Here is a 17931-nt window from a genome sequence, read left to right as displayed (position 1 = left end):
TTCCTCCTCCTCCTCTCAGCACTCAGTGTGGCTCCTGCAGCAGTGCTGATGGAAGGAAAGGCTGCTGCCTACTGGCCATCACTGGCAGGTTCTGAGCACAAAGCACTTTGCTGGAGCTCACAAGTGAGAGCCCAGTTCAGCAGGGATTACCTTTAAACCTGCTCTGCTCTCCACCTGGTCCCAGCACTGAACAGTGCCAGCAGGTTAAGTCATGACTTAGGGAAAAAAAAAAAACAAAACAACAAAAACCACCAAACAACTGGTGTAGCCCAAGTTGGTTTTGCAATGCTTTTATTACTGTATATATTAACATTGTTTTGGATATTATGTAGCAGGCATCTCAACATTTAAGTTCATTTGTGCAGTTCTCTGAAGGGAAGATGTTTTGCCCTCAGTACACCTTCTGGGTCACTTCCTGATCTTAGCAGCACTCACTCCTCCCATGGCTCCTGCCCTCAAGGAGGAGCCAGTCACATTATAATGAATTATACCAACAAGCACATCTCTAATAGAAAGCACATCACTTTATTGTGAAGGTCTCAAGTGGAAGAGTTCAACTTAACCATGACAATACTTTATGTATTACAATTGCCTGTTGATTGATGCAACTATGTTGAAGAAAGCTGTTAGCCAAAGTCCCCCCCCAAAAAAAAGATCAGAGGATATTTGCACCGATTTTAGTTTATACCTCACAACATACCTAGGCTATATTCTTACTACCACAAGGTGTATTTACTACTAGGGGAATGTTACATGGTCTTTCAAACATGAGACTATTTACAGAATAGGCTGAACGTTTGAGTTTAGATAAAGCTGAACAATTTTACATGTATAGGAAGTGTTATAGGCTAGCTTTCCTGTGGCTTTTAGCTAGACATCAGGCACTAATGACTTGATTAGCTCTGTACAACGAATCACACGCTGCCCAAACCTCACAGCTGCTGGTTAGTTCCACATTGGGTGCAATAGCGCCTACTGGAGCAACAGCCTGGGGTGGGGCTGCCCTGTCCCCACTGCATCCTTCTGGTGCCTCTACACATAACAGAAGAGAAACTAAGCTGTTGCATGAGGAAGAGTATTAATTAAAAGAGGATGGAATTAACAGTATATAGAAAAGACATAATATACTGGTAGAAAGTCATACCACCTCAAGGTTACGCTGAAGTCACTCACGTTAGGGAAACACTGCTCCTCTCCCCTCACACCAAGCAGACAGGTGCCCTACGTGGAGTCCTTGAGAAATAAATTAAGATCTGAGTCTAAGTTAGGGAACTGCAGTACATTCAGAGTGCACGATGCCTCCACCAACACCGGTGTGTTCCTGGTACAGGGTGTGTGCCTTCAGCACTGTGAGAGCTCAGGCTTTTGGGGCACAGCACAATGTTTGTTGCAGGGAAGGTCTCTGCTCTACTACAAGGTCTGAGAGCCATGGCTGCACAAAGATATGTTTTGTGCACAATGCAAGCCTGATTTCCCCTTTAGCCAATACAAATTAAGACAATATTTATCACCATACAGTTTGATATTACTTCCAATAAGTACAATATTTATTAAACATTTCTTCAGTTTTGTTACATATTGTGCAACAAATTACAATATTCTGCAGCCACAAATTATATGCAGAGAGTATGAAGAAACTATTAATCAGAGATAGTGTGATCTTTCCATTTATAATTCTACAAGAAGGAACTAGCAAATCAGATCTTACATATATCTTACTAAATTTTATGCATGGAAACCGACAGACACTGTTGTGCTGTTTGATACAAAATGGCTAAACTTCATCTTCAGAAGACTAAACCTGACATCTAAACATGCCAATAGAAACATCAAAACAAAAATACATCCTAACCAACCACAGGAAACAGTCTGGTATCAGGAAAAGCAACAAGGATTACACGTTTATAAACCAGCACACAAAGGTTTAAAACAGTTCTGAAAATGAAGTTAGCTGTCTTGAGTCAAGGGAATAAAAAAAGTCAGTATTGACCATTTACAATCTCTGACCTTTGTGGAGACGGTAAGAATCTGTTGTAGTGCAGCTACATACAGTACAATTCAGGCAATTTTTTTTTTTTTTTCACTTGGGTTCAGATTGCAAATTCATTGTTGTGAGACAAAAGGGGGGAGGCAAGTTTTAGCAGCAACCTCCACTAGACTGCTTGACTGGAGTGCTCTGAATTTTAACATTGGACTTCTCCGCACCACCAGCTGTCGCTCCAGGACCCATTCGTTTTTTAATCTCAGCAGCCATGGTCATGAAAGACTGTTCTACATTTGTGGCGTTCTTTGCACTGGTTTCCAAAAATGGAATTCCAAGAGAATCTGCAAATTCCTGCAAATTGAGAGACAGCAAACAGTGAGCTCACGTACAGATCCATAAGTCACCTTGCTTCCCAGTGCAGCTCTGTATGAGCTACGAGTTCCCAGACCACCACCCCACTCCCAAGCCGCAGCCTGCTGTGCACCTAAGCTACCTGCACTCATGGCACACTGCCACCTGGGTACTGAGGTGCTCCTCTACCCTACTCAGCTGCATCTGCAACCCAGGGCAGCGCTCAGCCATGCAAGGATATTATCAACGTACCTTTGCTGTTGTATAGTCTACTACTTTCTTTGTGGTCAGATCACACTTGTTCCCCACCAACAACTTGTTGACGTTTTCACTGGCATAACGGTCTATCTCCTGCAGCCACTGTTTTACATTATTGAAAGACTCCTAGGAGACAAGAGAACTGTAAGCAAGACCCCTCACCGTGAGCACAGGTCAGCACTACTTGGTAATGACTGGGAAAAGATGAAGAATAGCATACTTATCAGTGTGCTTCACAACCACAAGGGATAGAACAATAATGCTGCTGTATTTATCCACAACACAGCACTCCCCTGATTATCTGAGGATAAGGAAGTCACACAGGATCTAGAAACTCTGGAATTCATTGCTCCAAGTCCTGTACAATCACCCTTCCTCCCTTGCTGCGTTTCCCCCTCCACCCCTTTGTATTTCCCTCCTGAATGGCCAACACACACCATCAGGGACTCCTCCTCCTCTTCCTGTAGCAGAGAGAGAAAAGGCACACAGCTGAAAGCAGAACCACCCCAGGTATTAAGAGCACTAGCTATGAGGTGCAAGTCACGGCGTCGTAGAGATGGAGTCTTTGACTCCAGAAATACAGAACTGCCACTCAGGTTAGTACTGAACCCAACTGTTCCTTTTCTATTAGCTCAGGAAACTCGACGCCTCCAAAGAGCCCTTCAGGCAGCACAACAGCACCAGTAATCTTCAGAGATGCACAGAAAACACTGGCTCAGTTGTACACTGCACACACACTGACATTTGTTTCAAATTCCAGTCTTCATTGCAGACCAAAGTTCAAGTGCATTCAGAACTCTTTCAACAACTTCATCAGTAACTCAGACTTCCTGCTGCCAAAGGCAGGCTGAGAAATATTCACACAGAACAGTTACCTGCCCAGCAGATCTTAGCTTAAGCCTAGGATACCTCAGCTTTACAGCCATGTATCCCAAAGCTCCTTTTATTAAGCCCCAAAGCAGACACTAGCACACCTTTGATAAACATTAACAGTCAGAAGAACATGCCACTCGTATACTTAAGAAATGCCAAGTTGTTGAAATCCTGTGCAGTGCAAAAAGCATCAGATTGCATTTATTTACATACCAGCCTAGTGCAGTCCATGTGGGAAAACACTGGGCACAGATTCACTCCTTACCTGATCTGTAACATCATACACAACTATGATGCCATGAGCTCCTCTATAGTAACTGGAAGTGATAGTTCGAAACCTCTCCTGTCCCGCTGTGTCCCACTGCAAGACAAACAGGACCAGTTACTGCAGTGTAGTGTTACGCAGCCTTGTGGAAATGCAGCTTGGCTGATCAGCCATCCAGCTGCAGGCATAGCCAAGTCACAGTTACAGAGACAGAAACAAACAGGATTGAAGATAATCAGTGTTTTAACTGTGAAGCACACTTCAGTAGGTGCTTTTCCAGAACTGCCCGTTCGTTTGGTTTCTGGACAAGTGCACTAAAGATATCTCAATGAAGAAAACATCTCACATTGTCTGGACCTCAATGGAAGCTGCAGTGCAGTGGTGAGGAGAATAAACATACGAGCCAGAGCTTTAAAACCTGTTAAGATCAGGTGTGGGCATCTTTTAACATCACCAAACCCTTCGGCTTCATTGGTAGAGGAGCTGCAAAGGTAACCTTTGTTAAGGAAGGGTGTGTGGTTCTTGACTTCTTCCCCTGCCAGGGCAGGAACAGCACTCACCCAACCACCACTGTTCCCTGGGCCACATCATGAGCAGGGCTAAGCACGTATTAAAATTAGCCAGACTCAGAGACAGATTCCAGTACTGACAGCACTCCTGGCTCTGGAGGTCTGCAGGCTCTGCCACAGAGGTTTCTGGCTGTGAACCGGACTGCTGCTCCACAGCACAGCCTGAAACCCCTGAGTCACTGCCTCCCCATCCTGAGTGCCTCTGCTTGAGCTGGAAGCAATGGCTGACAGGGATTGTGTGACCTTGCACAGATATTAGATTTCGTTACACAAGTCACCGTTTTGGAGTGCTTCAAGATTAGAGGAAAAAGCTGCCAAGCCTCTTCCCCTGCTTCTTCTAAGGGAAAGGCCAAACAACCAGAAGACAGTCAATGCTAAGTTGGGCAAGCCAGTTAACAAGCATTTGTGTTACTTTCTCCTTTCAGATGCATGAAAGCACACTTCCAGCACTAAACAGTAGAGATAGCTGTTAACAGCTGCTGCAGAAACTGGGCATCTGGGGCAGTAGTGTGATGCCCTTGCACAAATCCTTCCCAACTACTGCAGAATGAGCCCAGTTTTGATGAGAACACACCAGCACAGGATCCTACCGCCCCCATCTCACTGCCCACGGTGCCTTGTAACACTCCAGCTTTCTTTTCTTCCCAGAGGAAGAAAAAAAAAAAAACAACAGGTAATTTCCCCCTTTGGGCCAGCAGGGTTCATCAGCATCCTTCTTTAGAAAGAGGCAATGGGAAGTCTTGTAACAACTGCCTATCCTCTTGGTACAGGGAGGAAACCATTTTAATCGTTAAAATATAATCAAATATAAGTACTGGTAATCATGAAGGCACATGTTTTAACAGATTGATGTAGCTAGGAGTTCAGAAATACTACTTACTATCTGAAGCTTGATTGTTTTCCCATCTAGTTCTATAGTTCTGATTTTGAAGTCCACACCAATTGTGCTGATGTAACTTTCTGTGTACGTGTCATCCTAGGAAAGAGTGAACAGAAGTCAAGCCAGCTGCCCTTCTGCAGTCACCTACTTAATTATGCAACAGACAAACACCATGCAAACAAAGCTACTTAGCCCTCCAGCAAAAAGTGGTCTGACCATCCAATACAAAGTCCAACAGTTACCTGCACCACTTCAATCAATATTTACACCTCAGAAATGTATCAAAAGTTGAAAGCGTGGCATAAAGCAAGATCTGTGCCACAACTAGTCAGTAAAATTCATTTTGAAAACCACTACAACATTAAGTCCTCCTGAACCACAGCTTAAAAGACAGCCTTTGTTTGAGTTGGCAAACTGAGGGGCTATTTTGAATAACTATGATGGTTATTAATTAAAATAATTAAAATGCCTCAAATTTTTATCTTCCTTGGAGGTTCCTTTACCTGTGACACAGCAGCTATCTCCAAGAAGGTAAAGGCTTTGCCTCAGTCACACTCTACATCTGAATTTCAGATCCTTTGGTTGCTAAGGCAGTTTAGAATTACAGCTTGGGCTCCTGTGTTGAAGTCCCCTGCTGCACAGTCTGAGTAAACACAGGAAGCCAATGGCAGCACTGGTTTAACAGCACACACAGCTGCTCTGAGTCCCCAGCTGGCCTTAGGGAGCACAGGAACCTTGGGCTCACTGCTGTGTTCTAGAGATCATGAGCCTACTGGCATAAAGGAGCTTACTGCCCTGAAGTACCAGCAGGATAGAACCTTGGGTAAAATATGCCACAAAGGGCCTTACATAACCAGCAGCTGGCACAAAAGCATGGGATTTCTTTGGGTTGTAAATGGAAAACCTCAAAAAACTGAAGGAGTAGAATGTAGAAATAAAGCATTAAACCTGTCAGAATGTGACATTTATGTCCTTAACATTTCAATGCTCAGAAAGGTGTGTTCAAAAAGCCTGCTGGTTAACCTACAGCAGGAGCACGTGTAAGCGAATGCTGTAATAATTCCTTATGCCAAGCAAAAAAAAAAAAAAAAAAGCTTAGCTAGAAAGTCAAATTTCCACAGGAAAAAGCTACTTGGTTACAGAAATATCAGGTAAGTGACACAAACTTGAGCTGGTTATCAAAAAGAAAAGTCAGACAATTCACATGAAGACAAAATGTATTCAGAAGCATCTGCAAGAAAAGCAGGCTAGACTGATCTGGGAGTATTGCTCCAGCCCTGGTGTCACTTCCAATCCACCGCCTCCAGCTCTAAGAGCAGAGCAGGTTACATCAAGTGTTCACTCTGCTTTTCACATTACCCTGTCCTACTAAAGCAGCACTGCACATCCTGATAGTTTCCACATGTGTGATGCTGCTGGTGCACAGCAGACCACAACTTCATGCAGGTAGCATGCAGCACAGCAGGCTCCTCCCAGAGCAGATGTTTGGGCAGGAACTGCCACCGTTATCTGCAGTAGTATCAAAACCTAGCATTAGGATGTTTTCCCTCAAGTGAGAGAGTGACAATCAAACTTAACTGCACATCCTCAACATCTGTCCTTATAGCTTGAGGACACATCAGCTAGAAACAAGTGCAGAAGACAGAAGAGCTTAGGAATACTTTGATTATGGGTAGGTATTAGACAGACATCAGTCCTTTCAAGCAGTTCTTGCAGCAGATGAATTCTTCTTAAGTATCCAGCAGGTTTTTGTTTTGCTTTCCAATAAAGTTTAAGCACAATCACTTACTGCAAACCTAAGTAGAAGGCAAGATTTCCCAACACCGGAGTCTCCAATCAGAAGTAGCTTGAATAAATAGTCACTGCAAGAAGAAAAAACAGCACTTAATGAAAAATGCCATTGACAGCCAAGTTCATTAAAGCAATATAATATATCTGACCGGGTAAATTAATTCACTGCTAGAGAACAGGCACCTACAACTCCAAACTCCTCTACCCAGTTTAGACGCTTTCACAAGTCACTTAATTTGCTCTGTAAGGGAAGTGTGAGGTACATGTTCTGAAGGCAGCATTTTTGGATAGAAGCATTTCTTCCTAGGAAGTTCCACTGAGGACAGCGGCCTATCAGCAAGGCAAGAGAGCCCTGCTTCAGCTCTTTGTGGTCTAGCTAAAGCTGAAACCACACTTCTCAGTTAAGTGCAAGCCTTGCTCTTTGGTTGAGCAACTGCAGCAACAGATGGCAGAATTAATAGTTCTGCTGGCCAGCAAGCTTTCTCCACACCATTTTTAAGTCAAAGGCCCAATGCCATCATGTAACTCCATGAACAGCTGGCTAAAAGCAAACAAAACCAACAGAATACACAGTGTTAGTAACTTGTACACCTAAATTAAGTTTAACGACCTGCTAACAGAAAATGAACACTTGCCTTCTGCTGCAGACTTTACAGCAGAATGGCCACATACTCTATTGGTCTTCCAGAAAAGAAAGAAAACTAAAGCCATTGCTAAATGGGAATGTATTCATGCTCAGGTGTGATACCCACACGTGTCTGTGCTCAGGAAGGTGGTGGTATGATGTGGACCACCTGCAGCAAGCAGGTAACCTGTGTTAGACTACCTACCCTAGGCTTGTAGCACTTCAGCCCCATGATGTCCAGAATGACGTCCCACTCTCACTTAGCCTCAAGTTTACAAAGGTGTGTTTCTGTGCCACTTCACCTAATGAAGATAAGACTCATCCAAGTGCCTGAAGCCACTTGTCCCTACCTATTACTCCCCACCACTGCAGCAACTCTAGCTGGCAGCAGCCTGCATGCATCCTCAGCTGGTAGCAGCCAAACAGCTGGTCAGCTGCCAGCATCACCTCTGTTCTGCTCACATGCCTGGGCGACCTGTCTTTCCAGCTGGTCTCAAGCTGAAGGAACTTGGTCAGCTGAGACTTCCACTCACCCTCACAGTGCTTCTGGCTTGTCTCCAGCCTTGAGAGAAGAAGATGTAACAACTAATAAGCTAATCTTTCAGAAATGCATATTTCCTACACATCGTAAAGTAAAAAGCACTCAAGGTATTTCAAAAATCAAAGTCATCTAAAGGATATTTAGCAGTTTATGGCCACCAGAACTCACTACTGTCAAGTCATGTACTAACATGAAGCAAGACTGTTTTAGTAAAATGACAGTTACTAACCCAAATAGTTCAGGAGAGATAAGTTTGATTGCACACACAACCCACTTATCTCAACAGCTTCAAGACAGATGAAGAACTACTACTTACCAGGAGCACTGTTATTGCCAGCAGCTCACACTGGTGATCACTGCCCAGGACAGCACTGACAGGCCACTCACAAAGCTCAGGCCTATCCGTGAGCTGACCCAGCAGCATCCTGTGCCCCCACACCCTTTGGGGCAGCAGTTCCATATGTCTTGTGGGCCAACCCGCAAAAGCTGCCACAGCAACGAGGTGGGAGCTGAGGATGCCCTGCTGAGCTCCATCACAAGATGAGCTCCAAGCCTGACAGCGAGCCAGCAGGACTGCACAGCCAGCCTTACAGCTGCCTCAGTGCTCCTCCACCCACCTCCCACACCCTGGAACTGAGGCAGGAGCTACCCCCCAAGCACCTGCAGTCGGGCACTGAAGTCTCTTTACCCCCACCAAGGACTTACTGCCCTGGGAGCAGCAGAAAGGGTGACATACGCTGGAGGGTGAGGTGAAGGCACGCAGCTCTCAGACCTGGCCTGTAGTTCAACTTATCCCTCCTTCTCCATGATCACAATCTGAAGCTACAGCTTCCTCAGTTTTCAAGTTTCACAGTACATGTTGGTAAAGTCGCTGGCAAAGCTTAAGTTTCCTGCAAGACTAAATTATTACTTCTGGAAAGTATTAATACACTTGAAAGTATGAGAGCCTGCAGCACATTTGTAATCTCCTTAAGAACAATATCATATGAATATTACCACTGTTCTCACTAGAACATTGCTGCTAATGTTGGGAGAAAAGCCTTAATTCCTTCTTAGTGTAGATAAGACCCCAGTGAGGAGCTTGTCATCAGGAAGATGCAGGTGTCCTCAGCCTCCAGGCACCACATGGCCTTCCCTGCCCTCCTCCTGGTGCTCAGGGCAGCCACCAGCCACCTATACCTTGCTATTAAGTCTTCCATTTTACATGCAAGCATTTACTGTCCAGAAGCAAAGAAGGGCTGTCACAGCTTACTCAGCACTACTGCTAAATTAAAGCAACAGGAATCCAAAAGCCTTAAATACTGCTTTTGACACCTTTACCACTAAGGCCTTCCTGACCTCACTCTATTTCAGAAGCAATCCAGAGCTCAGAGCAGCTCCAGCACTGTTCTGGCCCTGGCACAAGGCAATGGCCTTTACCAAGTGGCTGCCACTCCAAAAATGGGCACTGTGTCATAAACCTACTTTCGCCAGATCAGCCTGACTGAATCTTAGACCTGTGTGAACTCAAGGATAACTGAAAGTGGAACCTTGCTGTTTAGTTTCTCAAAAACTAAGGTTACTGCATGCATAACACCCAACTGCACACTGCATTTCTAGGTACAGCTGCTCTAGGTGCTTTTAAAACATGAGGTGCCTACATACAGACCTCAGGAACCAGATGAACAGCGCTACACGGGACATTATGTTATATTTCTAACAGTAGAAATCCAACAGAAATGAAAACAAACTACAAAGCTTTACTGAAGTCTATTTCCAGACTTAACTCAGCTGATGGAATAAACAGCTTCCACTGCTCTCATGTGTCCAAGTCACACAGGTTAATTTTGGTGTTGGCTCTGAAGTGCAACGACCATTTCTGAAGCTACGGAGTTTTGCTTTACAGGACTTGAGAGTTTGGTCACTGGCTCTCAGAGCACAGAAAGCCTTGGTGAAGCAGGCTGAGCACAAGCAGTACAGCTTCTCCACACCACTTCGAGGTGGCACGAATTCAGATTGATCGTTCAGCCTTATCTCATTATGCATATAAGCAGGCATACTCAGCACCCATACTAGACAGCACGCTGGAGGAGGATGCACAGCAAGGCAGGCAGGTACAGCAAGTACAAGGGAGGCTCTTCCATCCTCCTTGTCAGGAAGGGGACACACTTGATTCTTGCCAAAGACAAGGGTTGGATGATACTAAGTTCAACTGCCTCTTGTAAAAGAGAAGATCTCCAAAGAGAACTGTCACATCTGAGTGGAGAGTAGCATCACCACAGATTCTCCCTGCCACAGCCAGGAAGTTCAGGACAGATGAGGCCAAAGTCACACAGAATGAGGGATCTGCATGCCTACGATACTGTTGTTAACCCAGGTAAATGTGTCCTTTTCCTCGTATCAGGAAGGTTTTATCCCAAAACAGACAAGACAAGGTAGACATCCATCCCCTACAGGGAACTGCTGGAATCAGCTTTAATCACTGATGTCAGCTGCAGGGTTATTGCAAACAGACACAGCAGCCTCCAATTTTCTGTCTTTGTTCCACCATCCAAGAAAAGCTGAAGAGGAGCATGACTGCCACTGATTACCCTCTGCTTGTGGAAGCAAACAGAATTAGAAGACAATGCTACTCAGCAACACAAACTGTGGTTTAGAAAAGTTAGAACACGTGACTCCAGATGTCTCCAGCAACCCAAAGCTGTCATTCAATCATCATCCACCGAGTTCCACCATACAAGATGAAAAGCCCGCACAGGTATTTGGTAACACCTCCAAATATTATAAGCAAATGTATTCCACAAACATTTCCTTATTCCCTTTCCAGCTCCCTAGCTGGAAATCCAGACTTGACATAGCACTCAGCAGGATGAGCTCCCACCACTGCTGACCTGCTCACCCTGCGGCGTTCACACCAGCCAGCCTGCTGCACACAGGCTGCACAACGGGTAGGAAGCACCAAACCTGGCAAGACCTTGACACTGAAGTCAAGATGGACGCTTTGCTTACTTAAACATCACAGCGGGGGAGGAACACAAAGGAACACAACCCAGCACTGCCCAGACAGATGTTTTGAGAATGTGGCTTCACAGACACCACAGCGACATCTCAGCCAGCCCTCCTTCACTCGGACAGAACAGCACACTCATTATCCCTCCTCTAAGCTGCCTTGGAGCACCAAAATTCCAAGGAAGCTCCCAGAAGCACACAATCCCTGCAAGCTCTGACACCGTGCTTCTAATCTCACGACATTTTAAATAGACCAAATGAAGAACACAAGTCTTTTTCATTAAAAACATTATCTGACCCACTGATGCCTGATAGAGCTCTGGTATGCCAGGGAGGGAGGGTGTGGGGTTGTGGTAAGGAAATGAACATACATTACAGGCAAGGCACTTCTAGAAAGACAAATAGACACCTGCACCTGTTGCAAATGAACTATAAAGAAGAAGGTTCTAGCCCCATCAGTCTTCTGGTTTAATATTGATCAAAGTATAGTACAGGGAAAGAAAATATCTGTCAATCTCACTGTACTCTTCCCATCTCTTATCCTCATCCGGCAGAAACGGCCCTGTCAGGAAGTGACACTTTAATATCTCAAGTTAATCTTAAACTACAGCCTTTCCTCTTCAACCCACTTTCAAGAGCTCAATTGCCCTCACCATCAGGAAAAAATGTGCTCTGGAGAGAACGAGTCTCCCACAAAATGTACTTCCAACTTCAGAGCAACGTTCAGTACCTCTGTGCAGGAAACCATCCTCAGTATCAGCTGAGAGTCTTCCCTAAGGCCAGAAAGCTATGGGAAGAACATCTTTCTCCCCCCAGCTCCTCACAGCCTGGCCTAGCACTCTGCAGGCAGCCTCTGGCTCCAAAATCTGCTGGTGTATGAGATGAACTCAGGTGAGACCTTGGGAGCTTTCATGGCCATAAAGGCACCCAGCACTTGTTGGCTGCTCACCCACTGGCTGCATCCCGCTGCTGTTTTCATGTTTCCTGAACCCACACCAGCAGGCTCGTTATGTAACATTGCCAAGATGTAATCTGAGTTGCTGGCTGTACCTCTTGGTTTTCACAAACTATCTCAAACTAAATGATGACTACCTTGCCTTCTGTTTCTGTGCACTCTTCAGGTGGTTTAATGGGCACAGAGTGCTCACAGTCAGGCTGCCATGTGCCGGGAGCACAAACCAAGGCCACACAAGCCAGCACTGTGAGAAAAAGTAAGCTCTAAGGACTGAAATTGGTTGAGTGTCATCTGGAGCAGCAATGCCATTCAACGCATGCAGCTCAACACCAGAGCCACTCCAGTTACATCAGAGAGCACAGCAGCTTTGTCATCCCAACCCGGAGCACTGGCAAAGCCAACGTCAAGGAAAGAACCCTAAAAACACTCTCCAGTACTACAGCAGGTTTCAAAATGTTTTTTTTTTTAAGCTCTTCCCAAGTCTCTCCTTCTGTTCTTCACATGAAGAACCACGAGCACAGCGACGGTCCCTGCGGCCCCAGGGAGATGGTGGTGGTGGGGGGGACGCACAGAAACCGCTCTCACCGCCGCCAGGCTGCGGCAGCCCCCGGCCCAAGCCCCGCTCCCAGCGGAGAGGTGAGGAAGGGGGTCGCACGGACAGACCGCGAGCTCCGGCAACCCCCCGGAAAGCCGTGCCGCCTTCGGGCTGACGACGGCCGTTTCATTACCGAGCCCCGGCGTTGCAAAACCCGCAGAGGCTCGAGGTGTTTTGCAAGAGCCATGTGACACACACATGACTCGCGGCTAAGCGAAGGGCGGACCTCCGCCTGCCGAGCCGCCGGCCGGGATCGGCTTTCACAAAGCGCCGTTCCCCCGCGGCCCTCCGTAGGCCCGGCCGCGATCGCACGGCAGCCCCGTCGCTCCGTCTCCGCGCACCGCCCGTCGCGGCCGCAGCGTTCCGCCGCCGCCCTTCGGCTCCGCGGCCGCGCCCCGTCACCCAGCGCCTGGGAGGCCGCCTGCCGGAAGGCCCCGCTCCCCACGGCCGTCCCGCCGCGGCTCGCTCGCCCTCTCGCCGCCGCCCCCCGCGCCCCGCACTCACTATTCGGGATTCATGCTGGACATGTCCGTGGGGCCCGCGGCCCGAGGGACGGCGAGCGCGCTGTGAGGGGTGGCGGTCGCGGCCTGGCACCTCCCGCCGCCGAGGCGGGCGCTCCGCGGATGCAGGCGTCCAACGGTTCCCGCCTTCTCTCGGCGCTCGGCTCGGCCTGCCCCTCCGCCGGCGCCCTGCCCGCTCCGCGGCCTCCGCGCTCGCTCCTCAGCCCAAAATGGCCGCCGGAGCCCAACCAGGAAACGGGGCGGTGTCTCGCTGAGCGGCGCTTACATGGCCGGGGGGCGGCCGCGGGGTATGCCGGGAGAGCGAGTCCGCGCCCCGCCCCCCGCCCCGCGCGGACGGCGGCGGCGCCGGGGGGCGGAAGACTCGCTTTCCCGGCGGTCCCCGCGGCGGCGGCGGCGCATGCGCGCGGGCCGGCCTTTCTTCCCTCGGCCCCGTCGGCGCGGCGCGGCGGGCGGCGCTGCGCATTGGCCGCGGAGGAGCCGGCAGGGCTGACGTCGGCGGGCAGACGTGGCAGCCCGGGCGAGCCGGCTAGGCGGGGCCTGGCGGGGCGGGGCCGCGGCCTGCCGAGGCCTGGCTGTCGTTGTGGCGGTGCGGTCGGAGTGCCTATGCGGCCGGTTCGCGATGGAGCGCTATCGCGGTGCTCCCACACGCGTTCCCACCGACGCTCTGCCCTTCCGGACCGAGCAGCTCGCTGAGACGCAGTGCTGGCATTGCGGGCGCTCGGTGCTGCTCAGCCCTGCGCGTCCGAGCGGCTCCACATAATCGCCTGGGGAATGTCAGTCCCCGGCGACACGTTATCTGGCATCCCTTGGTTACAAAGGGCACCGTGTAACGCGTTGACCAAAGTTTATCTTCCAGGTGGCTCAAAGGAACAACCCGCAAACAGTCTGCATACTGCTGCCTGCGTCCCGTGGCAGCGCTCCCATGGCGGCAGAGCTCAGTGCCCACAGGAGCTGATCCATTTGTTTCCCCGCAATAAGACTGTGATGAGCTGCTCGTGCTCCACACAGCTCCGCATTTGTAGCACGGTTATGTTAATTTCCAGAAAGGAAGTCAACAAAGTGTGCCAACTGAAATGGGAAATATCAAGCGTTGGTTGTAAAAGCTCTGGGTTTCCTTTGCTTGCTTGTGTTGGTTGTCAGGCAGTGACCTCCGTGTGGAACGGTCACATTGCTGTGCATTCTGCTTTCGTGGTGGCCATCATGGAAGTCTCCGCTTCCCTTTCCCCATATGGTGTATGTGTGAAATAATACTCCCCTTCCCCCCTTTTTTAATGCACACCACCAGAAATGCAGTGAAACCTTTGAAACTCTCTCTTTTCACCCAAATTTCTCTCAAATATCATATTTGAGATGCTCAGCGTGAGGTGACCGGAAGCATAGGAATATCCCAAACAGAACGTTGACAGAACATCGTTCTCTGCTGACACAAGTTGATGTTTGTATTATCAACGTTTTAACACTTCTGCCTTTTTTGTGTGTGAGTGCTGAAACAAACAGCTCCAACCACCCCAATGCCTTGTTCTGTTTTTCTCAGGAGTAATGTTGACAGGCCACAGAAAAGAGAGCTCTGCCATACTTGGTGCAGTAGAGAATCAGCAAACTCAGAGCAGACACAGGAACAAACCAATTCTGTCCCTAGCAAACTATGAAAGCTGCAAATTAGATTTGCTTCTGAAGTAGGGCACAGGTTAATAAGAATGTGGGATGCTGCTTCATCGCAGGAAAATAATAGCTTCCACGTCTGAGAAAAGCATATTTAATCTGTACAACCGAAGCAGTGGCACAACAGGCAAGGTAACCTGTCACTGCAGGCTGCCTATCTGCTCTGGGAGAGCAGAACTACAGGGTGTCTGTTGGGAGGTGCAGGCTGAGGTCATCTGTTGCTGTCACAGTTCCGTACCTGTTGGACTGGATGAGCAGGCCTGGACCACTGCCTGCTTTCCAACTGGGATGGGAGCAATGATTTATTGTCTGTGTCACAGTGTATCCTGTTCCTCCTCCTTTATTAAGTGGGTATCACTGTGTATCCTGAACACCACGAACCACTGGATAGTCCAAGAGGCCCTCCCTGTTTCTTACTAAAAGGAGCATAACACAAGCAGCAGTATCACGTGCTGGCTGGAGAAACATTATTCATATACCTTCAGGGCTGAATTCTGCCTGTGCCAATAGGTCTGATTTTATCCTGTTAGTGAAATCAGCTGCAGAATTTCCTTTGGCTCCAGCTGTACTGTGCTACCAGAGCAGCCTAGGAAAAGGCATGAGCGTAGATTGCTTTGAATTGTAATGGCCCTCCCTGGTTCTGTGCGCCTTGGATCACTAACTTGACTCAGTAACTCCTGTTTTTGAGGCTGAACTCTGCTGGTTCTGATTGTTGTCCCAACTTGGGTGACAAGCTGCCTTCCCCATTTCCCACTTCTCTCCTCCCTAGGCCACAAAAGATGCTCATGGCAGCTGCTGCCAGAGGATGCTCTGGGAAGTGAGGGTGGAAAGGGGACAGGACATAGCTTAGAGAGTGAGAAGGAGAGAAAGAGCAATCTGTGATGGCTGCAGGCAGATGTAAGGGGGGAGAGGAAGGAGGCAAAGCAGCACAAATGATGGAGGAAGAATGCAACAGCTGCATAATCTACTTCTGAGCACAAATGTTGCACTGCAGCATGGAGCCCATGTGCCCACTCTGCTGCAGTGCTGACAGTGGGACTGTGAGGGTATAACCCTACAGACTGCAGAGAGCACTGAGCCTGCAGAGAGCATTGAGCTGCATGAGGTTCACTCCTCCTTCCTCTTCTGCCCTCATTTCATACAAAAATGTTCTATCTTTTTAGCTATATCATCATGCCACACCCTCTCAGGGCAAGGGCTGGTTTCAGGTCTGCTGTCTACCAGCTTTTAAACAATTTTTATCTTTGTCTTGAACCAAAAGTAGGGAGAATCAGGCCTCTGACTCAAATACTGCCTTCCCACAAAGCTGCAATGTTAGCACAGTGGTTTTCAGATATCATTTGGCCTCTGCCAGTGTCCTTTTCCCTAGACCTTGTGTAAAATGAAAATAAAAAATAAAACTATTTCTCCACCTGTCTTCTGCTCTTCCTTCTCCCTCCCCTGCTCAGTGTCTGGTACATGCTGTGGGAAGGTCACAGGCTAACAAATGCACAACAACCAGACTGAGAAGGTCAGGTACCAGGAACACACAACAGCAAGCTGAGATGCTACAAATGGCTGTTTTGATACTGGGAGTCCCGAGGAACAAACAAACACTGATTTGGGCTTATCAAGAGCAGCTCGTCTCTCCTGTACTGCTCACAATCCTCCCATGTATTTAATCTCTTTGCAGTGTTTTTCAAATGCCAGTGTTTTTCTAACAATACAACCAGTCCATTTTAGGTGTGCTGCCAGCAGATCAAAAGTGCACATTCTTCTCCTCCTTGTGAATTCTTGATTTAGGAAATAAAGGTCAAAGGAGAAGCGTGTAGCTGATGGGCCCATGGGTACCACTGAGAGGGAAGGAGTTGATGAACCCATACTCAGGTTTAGTCTCATGACAGAAGAACAGAACTGGGGAGGGAAATGGTATTCTGGAACCTTTAAAAAGAGCTGTTCCACTACCACACATTGCTTCTCAGAGGAGATAGGTAACTACATGGTGTAATGGAACTTACTGGTCTGCGAATCACCAGTTCAGCTCTACCTCTTGTTTCTGCCTGGCATGGCCTGTGCTTCTTCATCCTGCAGTGAGGGGAATGGGGCCAGAGGTTTCAACTCAGTTCTGGTTGCAGACAGAAACAAAGTAGGTACAGGTAGGATCAAGCATCGAGAGCATTTAGTGGGATGTGAGGGACATTATCCCAGGAGAGCAGACATCTCTCTCCGTTGGGAAACTTCTGGAAAGAGTTCTAGCACCTTGTTCTGGCTCCTTTCTTCAGAATCCAGGCCTCATTTTGTTTCAGTATTGTGGTGAGCACATAGGAGTTTTGGGTGTAACTGCCGTGCAGATTTGAAATAGAAGATTATATTAAATGGAATGCCTATTAACTTTTATACCTTTTTTTACGTTGTTCTTGAGTTTGCATTGTTGGCATAGTTCAGATCTTGATTTCCCAACGTTCTGCAAAACTGACAAGACCACATTTTGTATTGCATGAGCTGCCTCGGAGGAAGCCGTTAGAGCTTTGGCTGCACAGGCGTACTGGAAGCAGCTGAACACAGCCAGCTCAGGGCAGGAATTGATTGCACCTACTTAAATTGTAGGAAAAATAAGGTTGGAAGAGACACCAGGAGACAACTAAGTTGTATCCTCTGCCTAAACTGTATCTATTTCAATCCAAATAACTGTTTTCTTAAAAGCTTCCAGAAGTGGCAATTCCAGTGCTCCCCTACAGCGCCCACAAGAAATCTAAAAAAGCTCAGTGGTAAAACGATTCCAGTGATAAATTAAGCAGCTCAGGCTTTCAGTTAAGATTGCTGGTGAACTCAGTACATTTTAATTAATAAGTTGCATCCTGGCCATCTTTTCGATCGTAATCTTCAGTGCCACAAAAGATAAAGAAGAAAGAGCTCAAACTGCTGTGCTCGGTGTCTGTGGCTCTGCGCCATCCAAGGATGGATTCTGTATCTTGTTTTTGTCATGGCAGCTCAGCCTGGGAACCACAGCTGTGTGACAGGAGGTTGGACCCTGAGGCACCTGATGCCCTGCCCACAGCCCTGGTTCCCTTCTTGGAAATGAACCCTTTCTTAC

General features: G+C 47.8%; 1 protein-coding gene across 1 annotated transcript; it reads right to left on the bottom strand.

Moving 5' to 3' along the window:
- Positions 1-274: 274 nt before the first annotated feature.
- On the bottom strand, positions 275-13314 carry RAB1A (RAB1A, member RAS oncogene family). The gene is made up of 6 exons (XM_085218775.1): positions 13180-13314; positions 6970-7042; positions 5181-5276; positions 3732-3827; positions 2588-2719; positions 275-2335 (listed from the first exon to the last, which is right to left on the bottom strand). Exons 1-6 carry the CDS (start codon positions 13200-13202, stop codon positions 2138-2140), a joined length of 618 nt encoding a protein of 205 aa, XP_085074901.1. The 5' UTR covers positions 13203-13314; the 3' UTR covers positions 275-2137.
- Between the last annotated feature and the right edge of the window lie 4617 nt (positions 13315-17931).

This window comes from Meleagris gallopavo, chromosome 2 (genome assembly GCF_905368555.1).
Source record: "Meleagris gallopavo chromosome 2, MGAL_WU_HG_1.1, whole genome shotgun sequence".
NCBI lineage: Eukaryota > Metazoa > Chordata > Aves > Galliformes > Phasianidae > Meleagris > Meleagris gallopavo.
This window is presented reverse-complemented; position numbering and strand designations above follow the sequence as displayed.